The sequence below is a fragment of the Microcebus murinus genome, chromosome 4, assembly GCF_040939455.1.
Source record: "Microcebus murinus isolate Inina chromosome 4, M.murinus_Inina_mat1.0, whole genome shotgun sequence".
Classification (NCBI taxonomy): Eukaryota; Metazoa; Chordata; class Mammalia; order Primates; family Cheirogaleidae; genus Microcebus; species Microcebus murinus.
The window spans coordinates 7335593-7352573 of record NC_134107.1 but is presented as its reverse complement, the minus strand read 5'-3'; the positions used below and the strand labels follow the sequence as shown (position 1 = coordinate 7352573).

At 50.0% G+C, this 16981-nt stretch overlaps 2 protein-coding genes and 1 non-coding gene across 3 annotated transcripts; 2 read left to right on the top strand and 1 right to left on the bottom strand.

Annotated features, from left to right (window-relative positions):
- Positions 1-1155: 1155 nt before the first annotated feature.
- CCS (copper chaperone for superoxide dismutase) lies at positions 1156-11693 on the bottom strand. Its single transcript, XM_012757709.2, has 8 exons — positions 11555-11693; positions 11169-11241; positions 6649-6786; positions 6256-6433; positions 5692-5752; positions 1750-1827; positions 1574-1677; positions 1156-1468 (listed from the first exon to the last, which is right to left on the bottom strand). The coding sequence occupies exons 1-8, from the start codon at positions 11591-11593 to the stop codon at positions 1315-1317; spliced, it is 825 nt and encodes a 274-aa protein (XP_012613163.1). The 5' UTR covers positions 11594-11693; the 3' UTR covers positions 1156-1314.
- A 101-nt stretch (positions 11694-11794) lies between these two features.
- Positions 11795-15154, top strand: CCDC87 (coiled-coil domain containing 87). Its single transcript, XM_012757708.3, has one exon. It carries the CDS (start codon positions 11840-11842, stop codon positions 14426-14428), a length of 2589 nt encoding a protein of 862 aa, XP_012613162.1. The 5' UTR covers positions 11795-11839; the 3' UTR covers positions 14429-15154.
- A 919-nt stretch (positions 15155-16073) lies between these two features.
- LOC142870785 (U7 small nuclear RNA) lies at positions 16074-16135 on the top strand. Its single transcript, XR_012919121.1, has one exon. It is a non-coding gene; the product is annotated as a U7 small nuclear RNA (small nuclear RNA).
- The last annotated feature ends 846 nt before the right edge of the window (positions 16136-16981 follow it).

Here is a 16981-nt window from a genome sequence, read left to right as displayed (position 1 = left end):
TGTCTGAAAAAATCATAGTAATGATAAGAAAAGGATTTGGCTCCTGGGAAACAAGGGGAGATGGCAAACAACCAGCATAAGTGTGGCAGGAAAGAGCAGGCTCCAAGAGTTGGGGCTAGAGGTGGAGCCAGCAGCCTTTGGGGGGGAAAGGCAGGGCCTGGGGATGGGAGCAGAGCCAGAGGCCCCAAAGCCAAGGCCAACTAACCGCAAAACCACCTGCCAGGTTCCAAGCAGGTGGCACAGGGGCAAAGTTTATAGTCTGACAGCTCACCCTGTCATAAAAGCAGCTTTGTTAAGGATGGGCAAGCAGTCCAGTGGAGGTGGGGCTAGGAGGACAGAAGAGAGCAGTAGAGAGGCCCTGAATCCGAGGCCCTAGGAACTATTTCTTGGTTAGCAGCCACCCATGCGTATGAGAGGGGAGCTTCCCTGGGGCTGCCTCCAAGAACCCCACGTGGTCTCAGAATCATAGTGGCCTCAGAATCACAGCCACTGCTCCCTTATTGTGTGCCAGCCTCTTTACTTTACTTAAGCACTTTACTTATTAAGTTAATTAATCGTCTTTAACATGTGAGTAAAAGAAAGCAACTCGAGCCAGGTTAATTTTTTAAAAAGGGGCAGATGTGCTGAGAAGACACAAGTGTCCCTTGATTCCCAGGACAGGAAACAGCTGGCCTAGGAAAGGCCCGAATGGGGGACTCCAGAGCTGCTGGGATTCCCTAGCGACCCAGGGGCTCTTCCTATGCATCTGCCTAATTGCTCCTGCTTAGCAGACTGGCTTTTCCTAATACCCAGTCAACAAGGCAGGAGAAGAAGGCCACCTAAAGTTCCCATATTCTCATGTTACCAGTCCAACCATGGGAAGAAAATAATGCTGGGTCTGCCCTGACTTCTCAGGGAAAGCATGGCCCAGCACGGGCCAGGTTTCCATTTGGGTTCCAATCACCCGTGGTGAGAAGAGGGGAGCAGACCACAAACGGAAACTTGACTGCCATGGATCTTACTGTGACCCCAAGGAGGAAAAGGGGCCCTCCATGTGTGTGTGTGGATTTGAATACAGGTTTGGCTCCAAACGAAGGGGTGGCCTTGGATGTAGGGGGCAGAGGCAGAGAGATTAAGCCCATCAAGGGACACTGAGACATACACGCAACACAAAGCTCCATATGAAAATAAACTTTAATTTGCTAAGGGAACATCACAGCAACCCCTACATATCCTGTACCTAGCTCCCAAGGACTAGGCAAGCAGGGTCCCCACTACCCCCTCTGGAAGTGGAAGGTATTTGGCTAGAAGGACAACAACAGAGGGGAGCCAAGCTCAAAGGTGGGCAGGGGGCTGGGCTGACTGCTTTCGGCCCTCACCGGCGATGGGCCGGCCTCGCTCCTCCCAGATGGTGAGGCCATCGCAGGAGCAGATCTGCTTGGGGTTTTGGAAAAGGCCGGCAGAACGTGCGATGATGCCACAGGCCAACCTGCAGAAGAATGTGTGGTCAACAGTAGGTCTTTGTTTAGGCCCCTCCAGGGTACTACGTGCACCACTGGCAGAGCACAGCCCTACTAGGGGCTGCGCCGCTCACCTCTCCCCAGAATTCCCCGTGATCTTGGATAAGGGATGGCCGCCCCGGCCCAGGTCATCTTCTCCCTCGTCGATAACCAGGCTACGGCCAATCACGTCCCACACCTTTTAGGGGAGACAACAACCTCAGACAGTGGACCCCATTAGGAAGGGTCCCTACCTTCTTTTCCACCTTACCTTCAGCTGCTCATCTTCTATCCTGAAGATAGCACGGCCGTCAGCATCAGCCCTGACATTGCCCAGGTCTCCGCGGTGCTGGAACGAGACCCAGTGCGGGGTTGGGGGTTGGGGGAGAAGGGTCACGCAGGGCAAAGCTGCGATCTTCTAGCTTTCCAGTATCTGATGCCTCTTCCTCCTTCCCAAAAGTGCCAATTTCCTGCTGTGGATATTGTCTGGTAGGGTCAAGGGACAGTCCAGGACTCAAGGAAGGCAACAGGACACTCCCTCCCTGAAACTGAAATCCTGAGCCAAATGACACTGTGCTAAGAAGAACCAACAGAAGTCCCCCCTTCCTGTGTGGTCAAACCCATCGGAGCGGACTGCTGCTGCTCTGAGGCTGCTGCCCTCTCACTTCCCAGCCACCAGTTAGTGCGGCTCTCCAGCCTCCTGCTGCCTCTGGGAGCCCTTGGCTGTCTTTAATTCCCACAGGCTTATGTCGGCCAGGCCTAGCTTCCCCGCCCATCACAGACAGCCACCAGCTCCAGACCCCAGCCTCCAGGAACAGAGAAAAACACAAGGGGCAAAGGGCCCGTCCTGGCCCCCAGAAGCTGACTCTGTCCACCTTCTCCCTTGAAGGTAATAAAAAATGTCAGACACACTCAGTAGGCATGGTGGGGAATATGTAAGGTCACCACTCTCAAGGGACATGAGACATGGTGGGACCTGTACATGGAACAGACTAGTGAGGGTGAAACACAGGGCGAGTACAATAGTTGGTGTATGTGAGGGTGACAGGACCTTACTGGTGACCCACTGAAACCCATATCTGTGCAGTTAAATTGTCCCCAACCTGACACTCTGGGCAGAGACAAGTGCCCACACCAGCATGAACTGGTCCCTGTGACCTCACTGCTGAACAACAAGGCGTGTCACTGTGCGACGGGGCTGACAAGCAGCAGGCAGCACCAGTTCTGCTTTATCTCGTTTTCCAGGCGGACATCTGCTGCTTGCACCTGGCACTTTTTGTTACGCTCTATGTTGGGGACTTTAATGGTAGAAACAGCCTTCAGGAGTGACGGGGAGCTGAGCTAAGGGAGCAGCCTAGGCAGTGTGGCCCCAGGATGGGGTCAGGGAGAGGCAGCCTTTCCAGTCCCTCCCCCAGCACACAGGCAGGTGCAACTGGGCCCCGGGAGGCCTCAAATGTCACACCAAGAAGCTGGGCCCAGCCTGTACTCTCGGGTACTGGGGTGCCAAGAAGGGCTTCAGGCTGGGCATGGCATGGTTACTCCATGCTTCAGAGCAATCCCTCTAGTACAGCATAGGAAGAGGAAGGATTGGAGGGGGAAAGGGAGAGAAGGGAAGTAAGCTTAGGAGACATGCAAGGGACAACCAGCCTTGGATATAAATTCCCACATTAAATTCTTTTCCATCTGGGGAAACCAGGTGCTGAAACCCAAAAGAACTTGCCAGTTGTCATGGCAGCCTTGGACACTCAGCTCTTGTTCAATTCCTCCTTATCTATATCAAGGGCTCAGGTGTGACACAGGTGCCTACCCCAGGTAGGGCATGGTGTGAAGACTCATGTCACAGGCATTCTCTTGCCTTTCAGAAATAGTCCTTGCCATTTCATGCCCCCAGGGGTTTGCCTAGGAGGTTCCCTCTGCTGAGCCTGCCATTCCCACTCTCGCCCTCTGCACTGACCAGTCCCCGTCCAGCATCTTCCCAGGCTCGATGAGGCAAGCAGCCTCTGTGATGCAACTCTCTTACTCATGTGCTTGCGTGACTTACCCCCTGGAGTGTGGGATGGCCCTCAATGTCACTTCCAAGATTAGGTTACAAAAAGAATGTGGCTTCAGTCTTGGACACCCTCTCGCTCTCTCACTCGCTTGCTCTGAGGGAAGCCAGCTGCGTGTAGCGAGCTGCCCAAGGGGGAGCCCCACGTGGCAAAGGATGGATGTCCCTGGCTAACAGCCAGGGAGGACCTGAGGCTGCCAACAGCAACACGGGCAGGCTTGGAAGCAGATCCTCCCCATGCCCAGCCCTGAAACGACTACAGCCAGGCGAGAGACTCTGAGCCGCAGGCACCCAGCTAATCCGCAGCCAGGTTCCTGCCCCAGAGAAGCAGATGATACATGTCTGTTGTTTAACACTGCAAACCTTGGCGCCATTTGGTTCTCAGCGATAGATCGCTAATACACTGGGCGCAAGCATGGCCCTGTGTGATGGACCAGATAGAAACACCTTCCCGACTTCCCAGGGTGGGCAATAAAAACTTCTGACCACTAGAAACGTGACTGCTGTCAAAAGTCCAAAACACCCAGTTACGTGAATGAAGAAACACCTACCATGGTTACATTTGTTTTGTGGTGGAAGACTGCAAACTTTTGAGATAGAAAATAAAAACAAAATCCTGAGTTCTGGGAGGATGGAAACAGAAGTCAGGAGTTTCCCAGGATCAGGAGCCAGAACCTGCCCTGGGACTGTCTCCAGGTGCAGAGGGAACACACATGCCTCATGGAGGAGAGGACGTCAGGTGTGTGGCAGAGCACTAAGAAACACCAAGTCCACAGAGAGGGAAGCAACTCTCTGTTTGCCTCCCAGCCGCTCAGAAGACAGCAAGGAGAAAGCCTCAGCCTGGTGTGAACAGGTCTTGAACACCTCTCTAACATGTGCTAATCTCCACTCTGACAAAGATAAAGCGGGCTCAGCCTAGGCCATGCCACCCTGAACCCTCCCAATCTCGTCTGATGAAGCAGGCTCCATCCCAAAACCTTGCAGGCCAGTCTCCGGCAGGACTTTAATAACATTTTTGGGCTTTCATTGATTTATTTTTATAATGATCTTCCTCTTCTGGCTAGAAGCACTGGCTTTTTATTCACTTTGCTAATATCAAGTTTCCTTTTTTTTGAGACAGAGTCTCACTCTGTTGCCCAGGCTAGAGTGAGTGCTGTGGCGTCAGCCTAGCTCACAGCAACCTCAGACTCCTGGGCTCAAGCGATCCTGCTGCCTCAGCCTCCCGAGTAGCTGGGACTACAGGCATGTGCCACCATGCCCGGCTAATTTTTTCTATATATATTAGTTGGCCAATTAATTTCTTTCTAGTTATAGTAGAGACGGGGTCTCGTTCTTGCTCAGGCTGGTTTCGAACTCCTGACCTTGAGCAATCCGCCTGCCTCGGCCTCCCAGAGTGCTAGGATTACAGGTGTGAGCCACCATGCCCGGCCTAAATTTATCTTAATTACATGAAATAATGTCTTCATTTGCTTCAAAATAATGGTAGAGAAGGGCCAGGGGTGTAGATGAAACATGATTGGCCATGATTTAAAGTTGGGTGATAGGAACATGGGAGTTCATGACACTAGTTCCTCTATTTTGCAATATGCTGGAGAACTTCCATGATAAATGTAAAAACTTAAAAAAAAAATTTACCTAAGGGAAAAAAAATGAGTCCATTAAATCAAATGATTGAGTAACTAACAGTACAAGTATTAACAGTATTGAGATGAGGCAAAAAACCATTAAGGCAGCATGTGATTCCCAGAAGATGGGAAAACAATCTCTGGTGAAAAATGAAACTCCAGGACCAGGGGTGAGAGGTAGTGCCAGGGACAGCCTTTTCAGTTTGGGTAAAACCTTCAACTTCCACACCTTTGCCTTCTCCAGGAAGCTTCTCCCGCTGCCCCTCAGGCTGGAGCAGCTGCTCATTCTGGGCTCCCGGGTCCTCCCCACACCACAGAATCCAGTGATCTCCCCCTCTTCACTGTGCTGCGTTGTATTTGGATCCCCTGGCCCTTGATTATAGAAAATGTCAATAAATGTTTCCAAACTAAACAAAATAAAGTGAGAGGACAAGACCCCACCAAAAAGGAATCACACTGTAAGGCCCTGAGAGCTGCCAGCACTGCCCCTGAGACCCTGGGTTCTCTCCCAGCCCAAGCGCAAGCCCAGACCAACACTTACCCGGTCAGAGTCCCGGGGACCCCCATGAGACGCTCCATCAGGGTTAAAGTGGTCTCCACAGCTAAGAAGGAAAGGTAACAGGTGGGCAGCAAAGTGGCGTACAAGCCAGGAGGCCCAGCCTCTTATCTACATTTGTTTCATCCATTCATTCAAACAAACAGGCCTACTCTGTGCTGGGCTTTGGGTTGAGGGTATGGGCACGAATTGGACATGGGTCCTTTGCTCAATAAGCTTCTGGTCCAGGGGAAATGCAGATGAGTAAACAGCTAGTTATACCACGACAAACATCATGACATGGGGGCTATTCTCCTCCTGTGTCCAGGAGTCCCCTTCTGTCTCAAAAGCAGTGAGGTGTTACAGGCAGGAGCTTCGAGGTCAGACCTTGATTCAGATCCCAACTCTACCTTTTACATGCTCTGGGGCCTTTGGCAAGTCATTTTGCCTCTCTGAGCCTGTTTCCCCATCTGCAGATTGGGCCTGTGTGTGCCTCACAGAGTACTTGTGAGGACCAAGTGTGACAATGTGAGGCTGAGGATGCTACCAAAGAGATTTCAGACAATGTACCTGTTGCAGTTCTGCGTGAGGTCCCCGTACTGATGGACGTGCAGACCATGCAGCCCAGGCTCCAGGCCATCAACGGTCCCCTCGATGAGACAGCGTTCAGGGGTCAGCTGTAGGAAGCGCACTACCCCCTGCACGGTGCCAGGCCCCCCTAGAATGGCCACTGCTGCTCCCAGATTATCTGCAAGGTATTAGACACTCGGGCTGGCTTGCCGCCTCCCCCAGCCCCACCCCTTCATCAGCTCGGAAAGGGCATGGAAAGAGTCTCACAGAACTTTTATGTCTTCCCCAAAGCCACTCCATCCAGGGTCCAAGAATCCTATGGTCAGATATATACCAGTTCTAGGCCACCTCCCTCCCAGAGAGGCGAAAGCCAAGGCCAGAGTGGTTACTTACGAAATTGGTCGCTGCCCATGCCCTTGAGTACCGCCTGGCGCCCCGTGCCTTCCAGGAGGGCCTGCACCTCCTGGCTGGGCAGAGTAGTCTGCACCAGGACCATCTGGTTCTCCAAGTGCACCTCCATGCCCTGGATACCTGGGAAGAGAGAGGGCAGAGGGCAGCAGAGGGCTGTCACCTTGTGCTGGCAGCAGGGAAGAGGGAAACACATGGTGATATCCCATCCCCATTTCCACCAATTTTTCCATGGCAGAGGCATGCATGGAAGCTGCCTTCTAGCTGTGTAACCTGGAGTAAGCCTCTTAAGCTCACCTTCTGTTTCTTTACATATCAAGTGAGAATAATGCCACCGGGCCCCCAGGACTTTTGTGAATTCTTGCTACATGCCAGACACAGTTTATAACTTTTGAAACATAGATAATTCTTTGAAAAATGTTTTTTTAAAAAAGTGGGCTATCCAGACTGGGCACAGTGGCTCATGCCTATAATGCCAGCACTTTGGGAGGCTGATGTAGGAGGATCACTTGAGGCCAGGAGCTTGAGACTAGCCTGGGCAACATAGTAAGACCCCCATACATACACAATACAGTAAAAAAAATGAGAGCATTATTTGCGATAGGCAAAAGGTGAAAACAGCCCAAATGCCCAAGAAATGATGGATGGATAAACAAAATGTGACATCCATACAATGGAATACTATTCAGCAATGAAAACGAACATAGCACTGACACACGCTGCAATGTGGACCTTGGACCTTGAAATGTCATGCTACATGAAAGTCAGTCACAGAAGACCACATACATTATACGATACCATTTATATAAAAAGTTCTGAATAGGTAAATCTATAGAGACAGAAAATATATTAGGGAGTACAAGTAAGAAAACAGGAGGGTGAAAGCTAATGGATACAGAATTTCTGTATGAAGTGATGAAAATATAAAATTGATAGTGGAAAGATGGTTGCATAACTCTATGAATATGGACTCATTTTTTTCCCCTTAGGTAAATTTTTTTTTTAAGTTTTTACATTTATCATGGAAGTTCTCCAGCATATTGCAAAATAGAGGAACTAGTGTCATGAACTCCCATGTTCCTATCACCCAACTTTAAATCATGGCCAATCATGTTTCATCTACACCCCTGGCCCTTCTCTACCATTATTTTGAAGCAAATGAAGACATTATTTCATGTAATTAAGATAAATTTAGGCTGGGCATGGTGGCTCACACCTGTAATCCTAGCACTCTGGGAGGCCGAGGCAGGTGGATTGCTCCAGTTCAGGAGTTCAAAACCAGCCTGAGCAAGAGTGAGACCCCGTCTCTACTATAACTAGAAAGAAATTAATTGGCCAACTAATAAATATAGAAAAAATTAGCCGGGCATGGTAGCGCATGCCTGTAGTCCCAGCTATTCGGGAGGCTGAGGCAGCAGGATTGCTTGAGCCCAGGAGTTTGAGGTTGCTGTGAGCTAGGCGGACGCCACGGCATTCACTCTAGCCTAGGCAACAAAGCGAGACTCTGTCTCAAAAAAATAAATAAATAAACAAATAAAAACAATTGAATTGTATATTTTAAATGAGTGAATGTTATGGTATGTAACAAATCAACTGTATACTTTAAACGGGTGAATGTTATGGTATGTGAATTATATCTCAATAAATCTGTTACACACATTTTAAAAATGGGGAGGGGGCTGTTACCATCCCGGGAGCTAACATTTACTGGGCACACACTGTGGGCCAGGCCCTCTTTTATGTGTTTTACCTGTATTAACTCATGTGATACTCACAGTAACCCTGTGAGTTAGTGACTTTTACCCCTATTTTACAGATGAGAAAACTGAGAAATTAAGAAACTTGCTCAAAGTTCTGTTGTAGTAAATTGTGGAACTGGAATTCATTCCAGGCAACCTAGCTTCAGAGCGCAAGCACTTAACCCAAACATTCTGCTCACCCTAGGACAATGGCCATAGCCCCCAGGCTGGGTAAGGACCACACCGCTTGTTTTCCTGTAGTAGCTCCCATTTCCCATGAGTAACTTGCACCACACAGATTATAATCCTGTTTTACTCACTAGCTGCCAGCTCTGTGAGGGCAGACACTCTGTGTAGTCCACAAGGGTCAAGTTCAATAGTCAGTGTGTCAAAAAAGAGCCTATGGAGTCCCCATTGCCCTTGAAAGCCCTCAAGTTAGTTCTGTATACACATGCCTGCAGGGTGAGTCTCACACATGCTCCTGGACAGTCTCATGTAACTTCCACACCACCCCATCTGAGGTATGATTTTAAAAATCACTCTGGTTTCTACATGGAAGAGCTATTGAAGGGTGCAACAGAGGCAACAGGGAGTCCACAGACTAGATTCTTATATGGGCTAGGGAGAAGTCACTTGGATTAGTGTGGAGGCCTGAGTATGTTGTGGACACACAGTAGATGAGACTTCTTGATGGAGTGGCCTCAGCATAGGGGGGTTTCCTAGACCCTGGGGTCTCCTAAGAAGAGCTGATTCTCTTCTTCTGAAGTGGGAGGGCCTCAAGTGAGAAATTCCTTGTAACTATGCACCTCCTGCATTCTTCACCTGAGTCTAAACCAAGAAGAAGGCTGCTTCACCAGCTAAGCAGCAATTCAGTTCAGCTGGTGAACCTCAGCGAGTGGCCAGGCCAGCCCTTGGTTAGCTCAGAGCCCAGCGAAGGAGAAAAAAGGCGGCCATGGGAACTCCACAATGAATGATAAGGATTCAAGGGGGTGAGCCCCAGGCTGGAAGATTCTCCCACTTCCCCCTGGAAGGAGAGCAAAGCCAGCCCTCTTTCCCAAGGCCCCAAGCCTCCCAGAGAGGGCAACTGTCTCTGTGCATTCTAGGAAGCTATAACTTTCCTGCCCAGCCCGTGAGAAAGTCAAGCAACCCAGACCAAAAAACACAGTCATCAGAAGTCTTTAGCTGGTGCCCAAGAGACCTACTGAGGGCTGTAAATGTCCCTGGGTCCAACAGAAAGTCCAGCTGCCTGCTCCCCCAGCAAGAATATTTTATAGGAAGTGGAGGGCCCTATATCCTGGGAAAGCTTTGGTCAGAAAACTCTCAGTGGAATGGCTCAGTCTCCATGAGACCCTTACCCCTACCCCAAAACACATGGTCTAAGCAAGCCCAACTTTGAAATCTATCCCCTCAAACCTCCTTCCGCCAAGATCACCACCAGTAAGCCCTTCCTCTCATAATCCCTCAAGATTTACTGGGCTTTTATTACATACCAAAGACTTTTTTTTTTTGAGACAGAGTCTCACTTTGTTGCCCAGGCTAGAGTGAGTGCCGTGGCATCAGCCTCGCTCACAGCAACCTCAAACTCCTGGGCTCAAGCAATCCTCCTCCCTCAGCCTCCCAGGTAGCTGAGACTACACTACAGGCATGCTCCACCATGCCTGGCTAATTTTTTTGTATATATATATATATATATTAGTTGGCCAATTAATTCTTTCTATTTATAGTAGAGACGGGGTCTCACTCAGGCTGGTTTCGAACTCCTGACCTCGAGCAATCCGCCTGCCTCGGCCTCCCAGAGTGCTAGGATTACAGGCGTGAGCCACCACGCCTGGCCTCATACCAAAGACTTTCTAAGGTGCTTTACCTGTATTGACTAATTTACTCTTCATGACAATCCTCCAGGATAGTTTCTATTATCATCCCCATTTAAACACTGAAGAAAACAAAGGCACAAAAAGTAACATGCATGAAGTCGGTGCCATTAAGTGGCATAGAGAGGATTTGGACCCAAACAAGGCTGACCCTAGAGCTCACACCCCTAACCACTATGCACACGGCCACCCTACGCAGAGTCCATTGCTACCACTGTCCCAGTTTCATAACCCATCTCATCTCATTCCTTCTCAGGAGTGCTCTTCCATGAAGTGTTCTGAATGCCACCCAGGCAGTGCTTGCATGCTCATTTTTACCTGGGTGCAGGGGCTGTGCATGATACCCCTGTGACCCTACTCCCTACAAAGCCCCCAGGGTCTGGTCCATACCTACTGAATGACTGGATGAACATTTAACAGAATCAAGGGAAGCCAGTTTCCAGCACCATGCTGGTGGCTCGCTTTCTCCGATCTTTCTGATTATTCCTGGTCATCTCCAGACCAGCTAGCCTTTAAAGAACCAGAAGCTATCTAGGATGGTACGGAGCCAGGGCTGCTGTTTGCTTTGTCAAGATCACACTGTTTCCCAAGCAAGAACTGCCTGTTTTCCAGGGCACTCGCTCTGTAGGAGGGGCTACACTCAGCATAATTCTTCACTCCTCAGTGCACCTGAGGTTCAGGACAGCAGGACAGGTAGTTAGAGTCAGTAGAGGGCTCTGACGGGGCATACTTGACAGCTCTAGGCTCCACCTCTGAGTCTGTGTATGACTCAGAACATTCCTTCCACTCTCTGGGTTTCTGCATCTGTAAAATGGGAGTCGGGAGGGCTTAAGAGATTTGCCTGGTCCCTCCCAGAGGCCTCTGGACTGTGCAGAAAAGTTTATACGGCCCTTACCTGCCACCCCTTGCAGGGATTTGCGCACCGCGTCCACGCAGCTCTGACAGGTCATCTGCACGGCGAACTCCAGCTGCAAGGGCGGCAGGGACCGGCCGATGAGAGCTGGGGACGAGTCTGGCGTGACCCTGTTTCACCACTTTCCCTATGACCACCCGAAAGGCCTGGGGACACGCCCCATGTGACCCCTCTACAATCTCCTTCTTCATTATCACCCGGATCACCCCGCAACACTCAGGCCGGGCCCCCCCCCCCCCCCCCGCTACCCTCGCACCCTAGTTTCACACGGTGGCCCAGGCCCAGCTCCAGGTGCCCGCTCCTTCCCCTCTCCCCAAGATAACGATCACCCCAGGGGCCGAGGCTCTCTGCCTGGCCTCGGCTCTCACCGTGCAGAGGGTCCCACGGTCCCCTGAGCTCGAAGCCATGGCGTACCCAGTCACAGGCCGGAGGTAACCACCTCCTCCAGCCCAGAAGCTCCCACCTAGAGTCGCGACGCGAGGGGGGCGGGGCCTCGGAAGCCACTTTTGCCCCGCCTCCCAGTGCGTGCGCACGCAAGGCCCTGCTCCCGACGTGGGGGCGGGACCGCGCAGGCGCACTAGGGCCGCCCACCCTGTTGCCTTAGTAACCATTTGGCTTCCTCTGCAGCGACCGCGGCCGCCGCCAGCTCCAACATGGAGCGGCACAAGCCAGAGTCTGAGCTCCAGCGGTTTTACCAGCGGTTGCTGCGCCCGCTGTCGCTCTTTCCCCCCAGGGCGGCGCCCTCAGCGCTTCAGAAGAGCCACCCGCAGGGGGGCCGGTTTCTGCAGACCTTCCCTCTCGCGAAGCTGAGGGTGGCGCCGCTGTGCCGCCAGGTGTCCAAGCTGCTGGCCGGCAGCGGGCTGTCAGCGCGGGTGCCTGTGGAGGCCCGACGCCGTCTCATCCAGGTCATCCTGGAAGAGCTGAAGTGCAGCTGGCGGGAGCCTCCCGCCGAAATTAGTCTGAGCTACAGGGACAACGTGAGGCTGCGCAAGAGGCTGGAGTCCTACGTGCTGCTCAGCAGTGAGCAGCTCTTCTTACGCTACCTGCACCTGCTGGTGACCATGTCGACCCCCTTACGGGTCTTCACTGAGTCAGCCAACCTTACCCGGTTGACTGCCAGCCTCGCCAGGGACTGCACAATTTTCCTCACGAGTCCCGACGTCTACCGTTGCCTGCTCGCCGACTTCCTGGCCTTGCTGAAGGTAGAGCAGGCCCACGCTGACGTGGATAAGCTGCGTCCCGTCTGCCCCACCGGGGTTTTCAAACGGTGCCCAATCCCCTGGCCTCACAGCACTGGCTTCGCCCAAGTGCCATGCTCTCCTCTCAACCTGAACTACCTCATTCAACTCAGCCGCCCGCCAGAGTTTCTCAACGACCCCAGTCTGGATCCAGTGGAGGAATTGAAGTCCATCCCTCAGCTGAAGAGGAAAAAGCCTCTCCACTGGCTGCCCTCCATAGAAAAGAAGAGAGAAATCGACATTAGTGCACCACAGATTGTGTCACCGCCCAGCTTCTCTGTGACTCCCACCAGAAAAGGGGCTTCCCTTTTCCCCAGTTCACCTTTCAACTCCCAGCTCCGGAGAGGCCAGTCCATGCCCTCCCTGCGTGAGGGCTGGAAGCTGGCAGATGAATTGGGCCTTCCTCCACTCCCACGTCGTCCCTTAACCCCTCTGGTCTTGGCTTCAGAGAGCAAACTAGAGTTGGCTGTGGACACTGTAGCTGAGGATCTGAAGCAGTTGATGAAGGTCATGAAATTGGAGTGGATGCAGTACCCATCACTGGACTCAGGTCTGCCCCCTCTCCTGGGGGTTGTGACCCACTGCCCACCTGCAGGGCATCGCATAGAGGAGCTTCAGAGGATGTTGAAGAACCTCCAGGAGGAAGAAGCCTCTGGAAAGTGGGACCTCCAACCCCCCAAATCCCCTCCACTTCATCCACAGCCATTGACGATTACTTTGAAGCTAAGAAATGAGGTTGTGGTCCAGGTAGCTGCTGTACGAGTCTCTGATAGAAACTTCTTGGATTCTTTCCATGTTGAGGGGGCTGGAGTCCTGTACAACCACCTGGCTGATGAACTGGACCCCAAAGTCATCCAAGAAATGGATATTGATCAGTTTATTGACAGTGATATCAGGGAGGTCTACAAGGAGTTGATGAGCCGTGTCTCTACTAACCACTTCCATTTTGACCAGGGGCCCCTTGTTGAGAATGCACCAAATAAAGATTGGTCAGCTTTGCTGTCCTCAGCCTTTCTACGTCAAGGAAAACAGTCTCGAATCATCAACCCTGCGCTGGCTGGTCTTTGCCCTGAGCGAGCGTATGCTTTACAGTCCAACCCTGAGAGGGTGCCCTCCCTCACATTATCCCAGGCTAGCAAAAGCTGGGAGAAGCGGTCAAATAAGGACGCATGGATGAGCTGGTGGAAAACCCCAATATCTGCAGATGACTACTTCAAGTACCTTGTCAGCCATGAGACAGATTTCCTCCATGTCATCTTCCAAATGTTCGAAGAAGAGGTTCCTGTGGAGACAGTGACCCCTGTCAAAGAGTCCCTAGAGATTCAGCACCCTCCCCCCTTGCTAGAATATGAAGAGCCAGACTTTGTGCCAGGAGAGTGGGACTGGAACACGGTGCTGGACCACAGGCTAGAAGCTGGGAAGACCAATTTCCTGGGAGAACCCCACAAAATCCTGAGCTTACAGAAGCGTCTGGAACGACTGTGGTCTGTGCTTGAGGTCCCTGACAAGGACCGGCTGGACATGGCCATCAAGTATAGCTCCAATGCCCGTCTGGGACAACTGCCCTCATTGGTGAGGGCCTGGGAGCAGGCCCTGAAGGCCATTCAGATGCGGGAGAAGTTGCTGGGGAGACTGGAGTGGTTTGAGCAACAAGCCTCCGACCCCAACCGTTTCTTCCAAAAGGCTTACTTGGGCCTGAGTCAGCCCCTGGAGGAGAATCACATCCGAAGCTGTCTCTACAAGAAACTCAATCTAGTGGAATCTTCTTTGGCTTCCCTCCTGGAAGAGATTGAGTTAATTTTTGGTGAGCCAGTGATCTTCAAAGGGTTGCGCTACCTGGATAAAATGAAGCACGACAAAGTGGAGATGCTCTACTGGCTGCAACAACAGCGGCGAGTTCACCACCTGTTCCGGGCCCAGAAGGCTTCCCACCATTCAGCCCTGCTCCGGAGGCTCAGCAGCCAGTCTTTAATAGCCCCTGGGAATACTCCCATTACACTTTGACCAGCCCAAATGCCTTCAAATTCCTCCCTCACTCCCAAACACCCAGGAGCTCACCCAGACCTCTTGACTACTTCGGAGGAAGAAATATGGGTGTCTATATCTGGAAGTACAGGGTTCAGGAACATTGTGGTCCGGACTGTGAAGGGACTGAGATTAAAACTTTGTTTTAACAGTGAAAGTTCTCATAAAAGAATCCCCAAGACCAGTATTCCCATTTATGTCAAGACTTGCATAATACAAGCAAAATCTCATATATCAAAAGAACTGTGACTTTGGAGTTCATTGTAATGGGAAAGGTTAGACAGAGGCAAACCATGGTCCTTGGAACAACTCAGTTTTAGCATTCCTATTAAATTGGCTGATGAGAGCCCCAGAGCAAGAGGCTCTCTGGCAGCATGCTAAAGAGCTAAGGCTCCAGAGTTAGCAGTTGCGGGTTTAAATCCTGACCATATATCCTTGGGCCAGTTACCTAACTTCTGTGCACCTGGATCATCATATGTCAGATTAAAGGGTGTGGTCCAGATTTTCACTTCTTCCAGTTCTAGCACACTATTGATATGGCTAAAATTAATTAAAATTTTACCAGTTAATAAGAACATAGTAGAAAGGTATGTACCAAAAAGTAAGTCTCCTGGCCCATACTTATCTCCAACATCTCAGTTCCCCTCCCTGGGGTTAATAATTGTTACCAGCTTCTTGTATATCTTTCTATTTAGTAAACATTTATTGAGCACCCACTAGGCTTTAGGTGTTTGGTCTATATCAATGAACAAAACAAAGATCCTTACCCTTTGTAGAGTTCGCATTCTACTGTGGGGAAACAGGCAGTAACCACAAACATAGTACCGAAGCATATTGAAAAATAGAGTGTTAGAAGGTCATGAGTACTGTGGAAAAAAGAAAAAGTAATACTGGGTAAGGGAAAAGAGAAGGTAAAGGATGTAGTTTTAATTAGAGTGGTCAGTGTAGGCCTCATTGAGAAGGTAAAGATATTAGTAAAGGCATGAAGGAGATAAAAAAGTGAGCCCCGTGGACAGCTGGGAGGAGAACTTTCCTAACAGCCATTATAAAGCCCTAAGGCAGGCAGGTGCCTGTATTCCTGGAGCAGCAAGGTGGCCCGTGTGGGTAGAGTGATGGGAGGGAGAAAGATGAGTAAGAGGGGTCATGACAAGGTGCCAAAGAGCAAGTGAGATTGTGGAAGGCCTCGTAGGCCATTGTGTGAACTATTTCAGAGACAGCCTATGCAAATATGAGCATACTTGTATAAATTATCTATTCACATATGTATGACTACACCAATGGTAGCACACTCTACTCCTATTTTGCCCTCTTTTTTCACCTAACATGCTTAGGGCTCATTCCATATCAGCACACATATAGCTGCCTTATTCTTTTTGACAGCTATATCATATCCCACTTTGAGTATTTTTATTTTATTTAACTAGTTCTTTGTTATTGGACATTTACAAACAAAAACAGTGCTCTAAAAATCATCTTTTTCATCTATTTAGCATGTGCAACTATATCTATAGTTTAAGTTCCTTGAGGTAGAATTACATCTGAGTATAAGGGTTTGTAATTTTGATAGCTAGTCCCATTACCCTCCACAAAGGTTGAACAGTTTGCATTCTGGTCAACACTGAATGAGTGGTACAGCTCTTTTAGAATTCGTCTATCAGGTTTTCTGGTCCTCACTGGAAGACCCAATTAAAAAAAAAACCAAAAACACTGTATGAGTGTACCTCTTCCACCACTCCCACCTATATGGTATGTTATCAAATTTTAAAATCTTTGTCTATCTAGTAGGTGGAAAATGGTATCTCATTTGAGTTGTGTTCTCATTTCTCTTGTGCATGAAGTTGCATCTTTCACATACTTAAAAATTATTTGTGTTTGCTGTAAAATATCCACATCCCTTGTCTACTTTTTAATTGGTTTTTGACTGTCTTATTAAATATTTTGATTTGTCAGAGCTCTTTATATATTCAGGAAACTTAGTTAACACCTTAGTAGTTAACACTTAATTAAGTTCTTGTCTTGTGCAGAACACTTTCCCTTCGTGATTTCTTAGACTCCACACAACCACCTTGTGAAAGAGGTCCATTTTATAGCTGAAGAGATGAAGACTCAAAAGGTATTAATAAAAATAAGTTACCCAGGGTCATAAAGACAGAAAATGGGAGAGCCAGGACCCAAGCCAGGTCTGTCTGACCCTGAAGACTACATGTGTCTTCTTGGTGTACTAATTCTGTGAGATATCATAAGCGAACTCTTAGAAACACTCTGCCTTACCTGTCTACATAGGCAACATGAGAGCTTCAGGAGAGGACCCCTGGTCCAAAAGATCTCCACTCACCATTTACTGATATGTAAACTTACAGCACTTCTCAAACTCCTACCACATGTTCCTTTAGGATGTAGGAACATAACCAAGCGTCTTGGTCAGGGATGAGGAATTGGGAGGGGGACAGCAGGGGCACTCTGTTGCCCAGGCTGGAGTGCAGTGGTGCAGTCATGGCTCACTGCAGCCTCTAACTCCTGGACTCAAGTGAT

Excerpts from the sequence above, each read along its gene's own strand:
- CCDC87 (XM_012757708.3), top strand. The coding sequence starts at position 11,840 with ATGGAGCGGCACAAGCCAGAGTCTGAGCTCCAGCGGTTTTACCAGCGG.
- CCS (XM_012757709.2), bottom strand. The coding sequence starts at position 11,593 with ATGGCTTCGAGCTCAGGGGACCGTGGGACCCTCTGCACG. Across the intron at positions 1,828-5,691 it reads GTCCCCGGGACTCTGACCGG|CACCGCGGAGACCTGGGCAA; the intron begins GTAAGTGTTGGT and ends GTCTCGTTCCAG. Across the intron at positions 1,678-1,749 it reads TAGAAGATGAGCAGCTGAAG|GTGTGGGACGTGATTGGCCG; the intron begins GTAAGGTGGAAA and ends CTCCCCTAAAAG.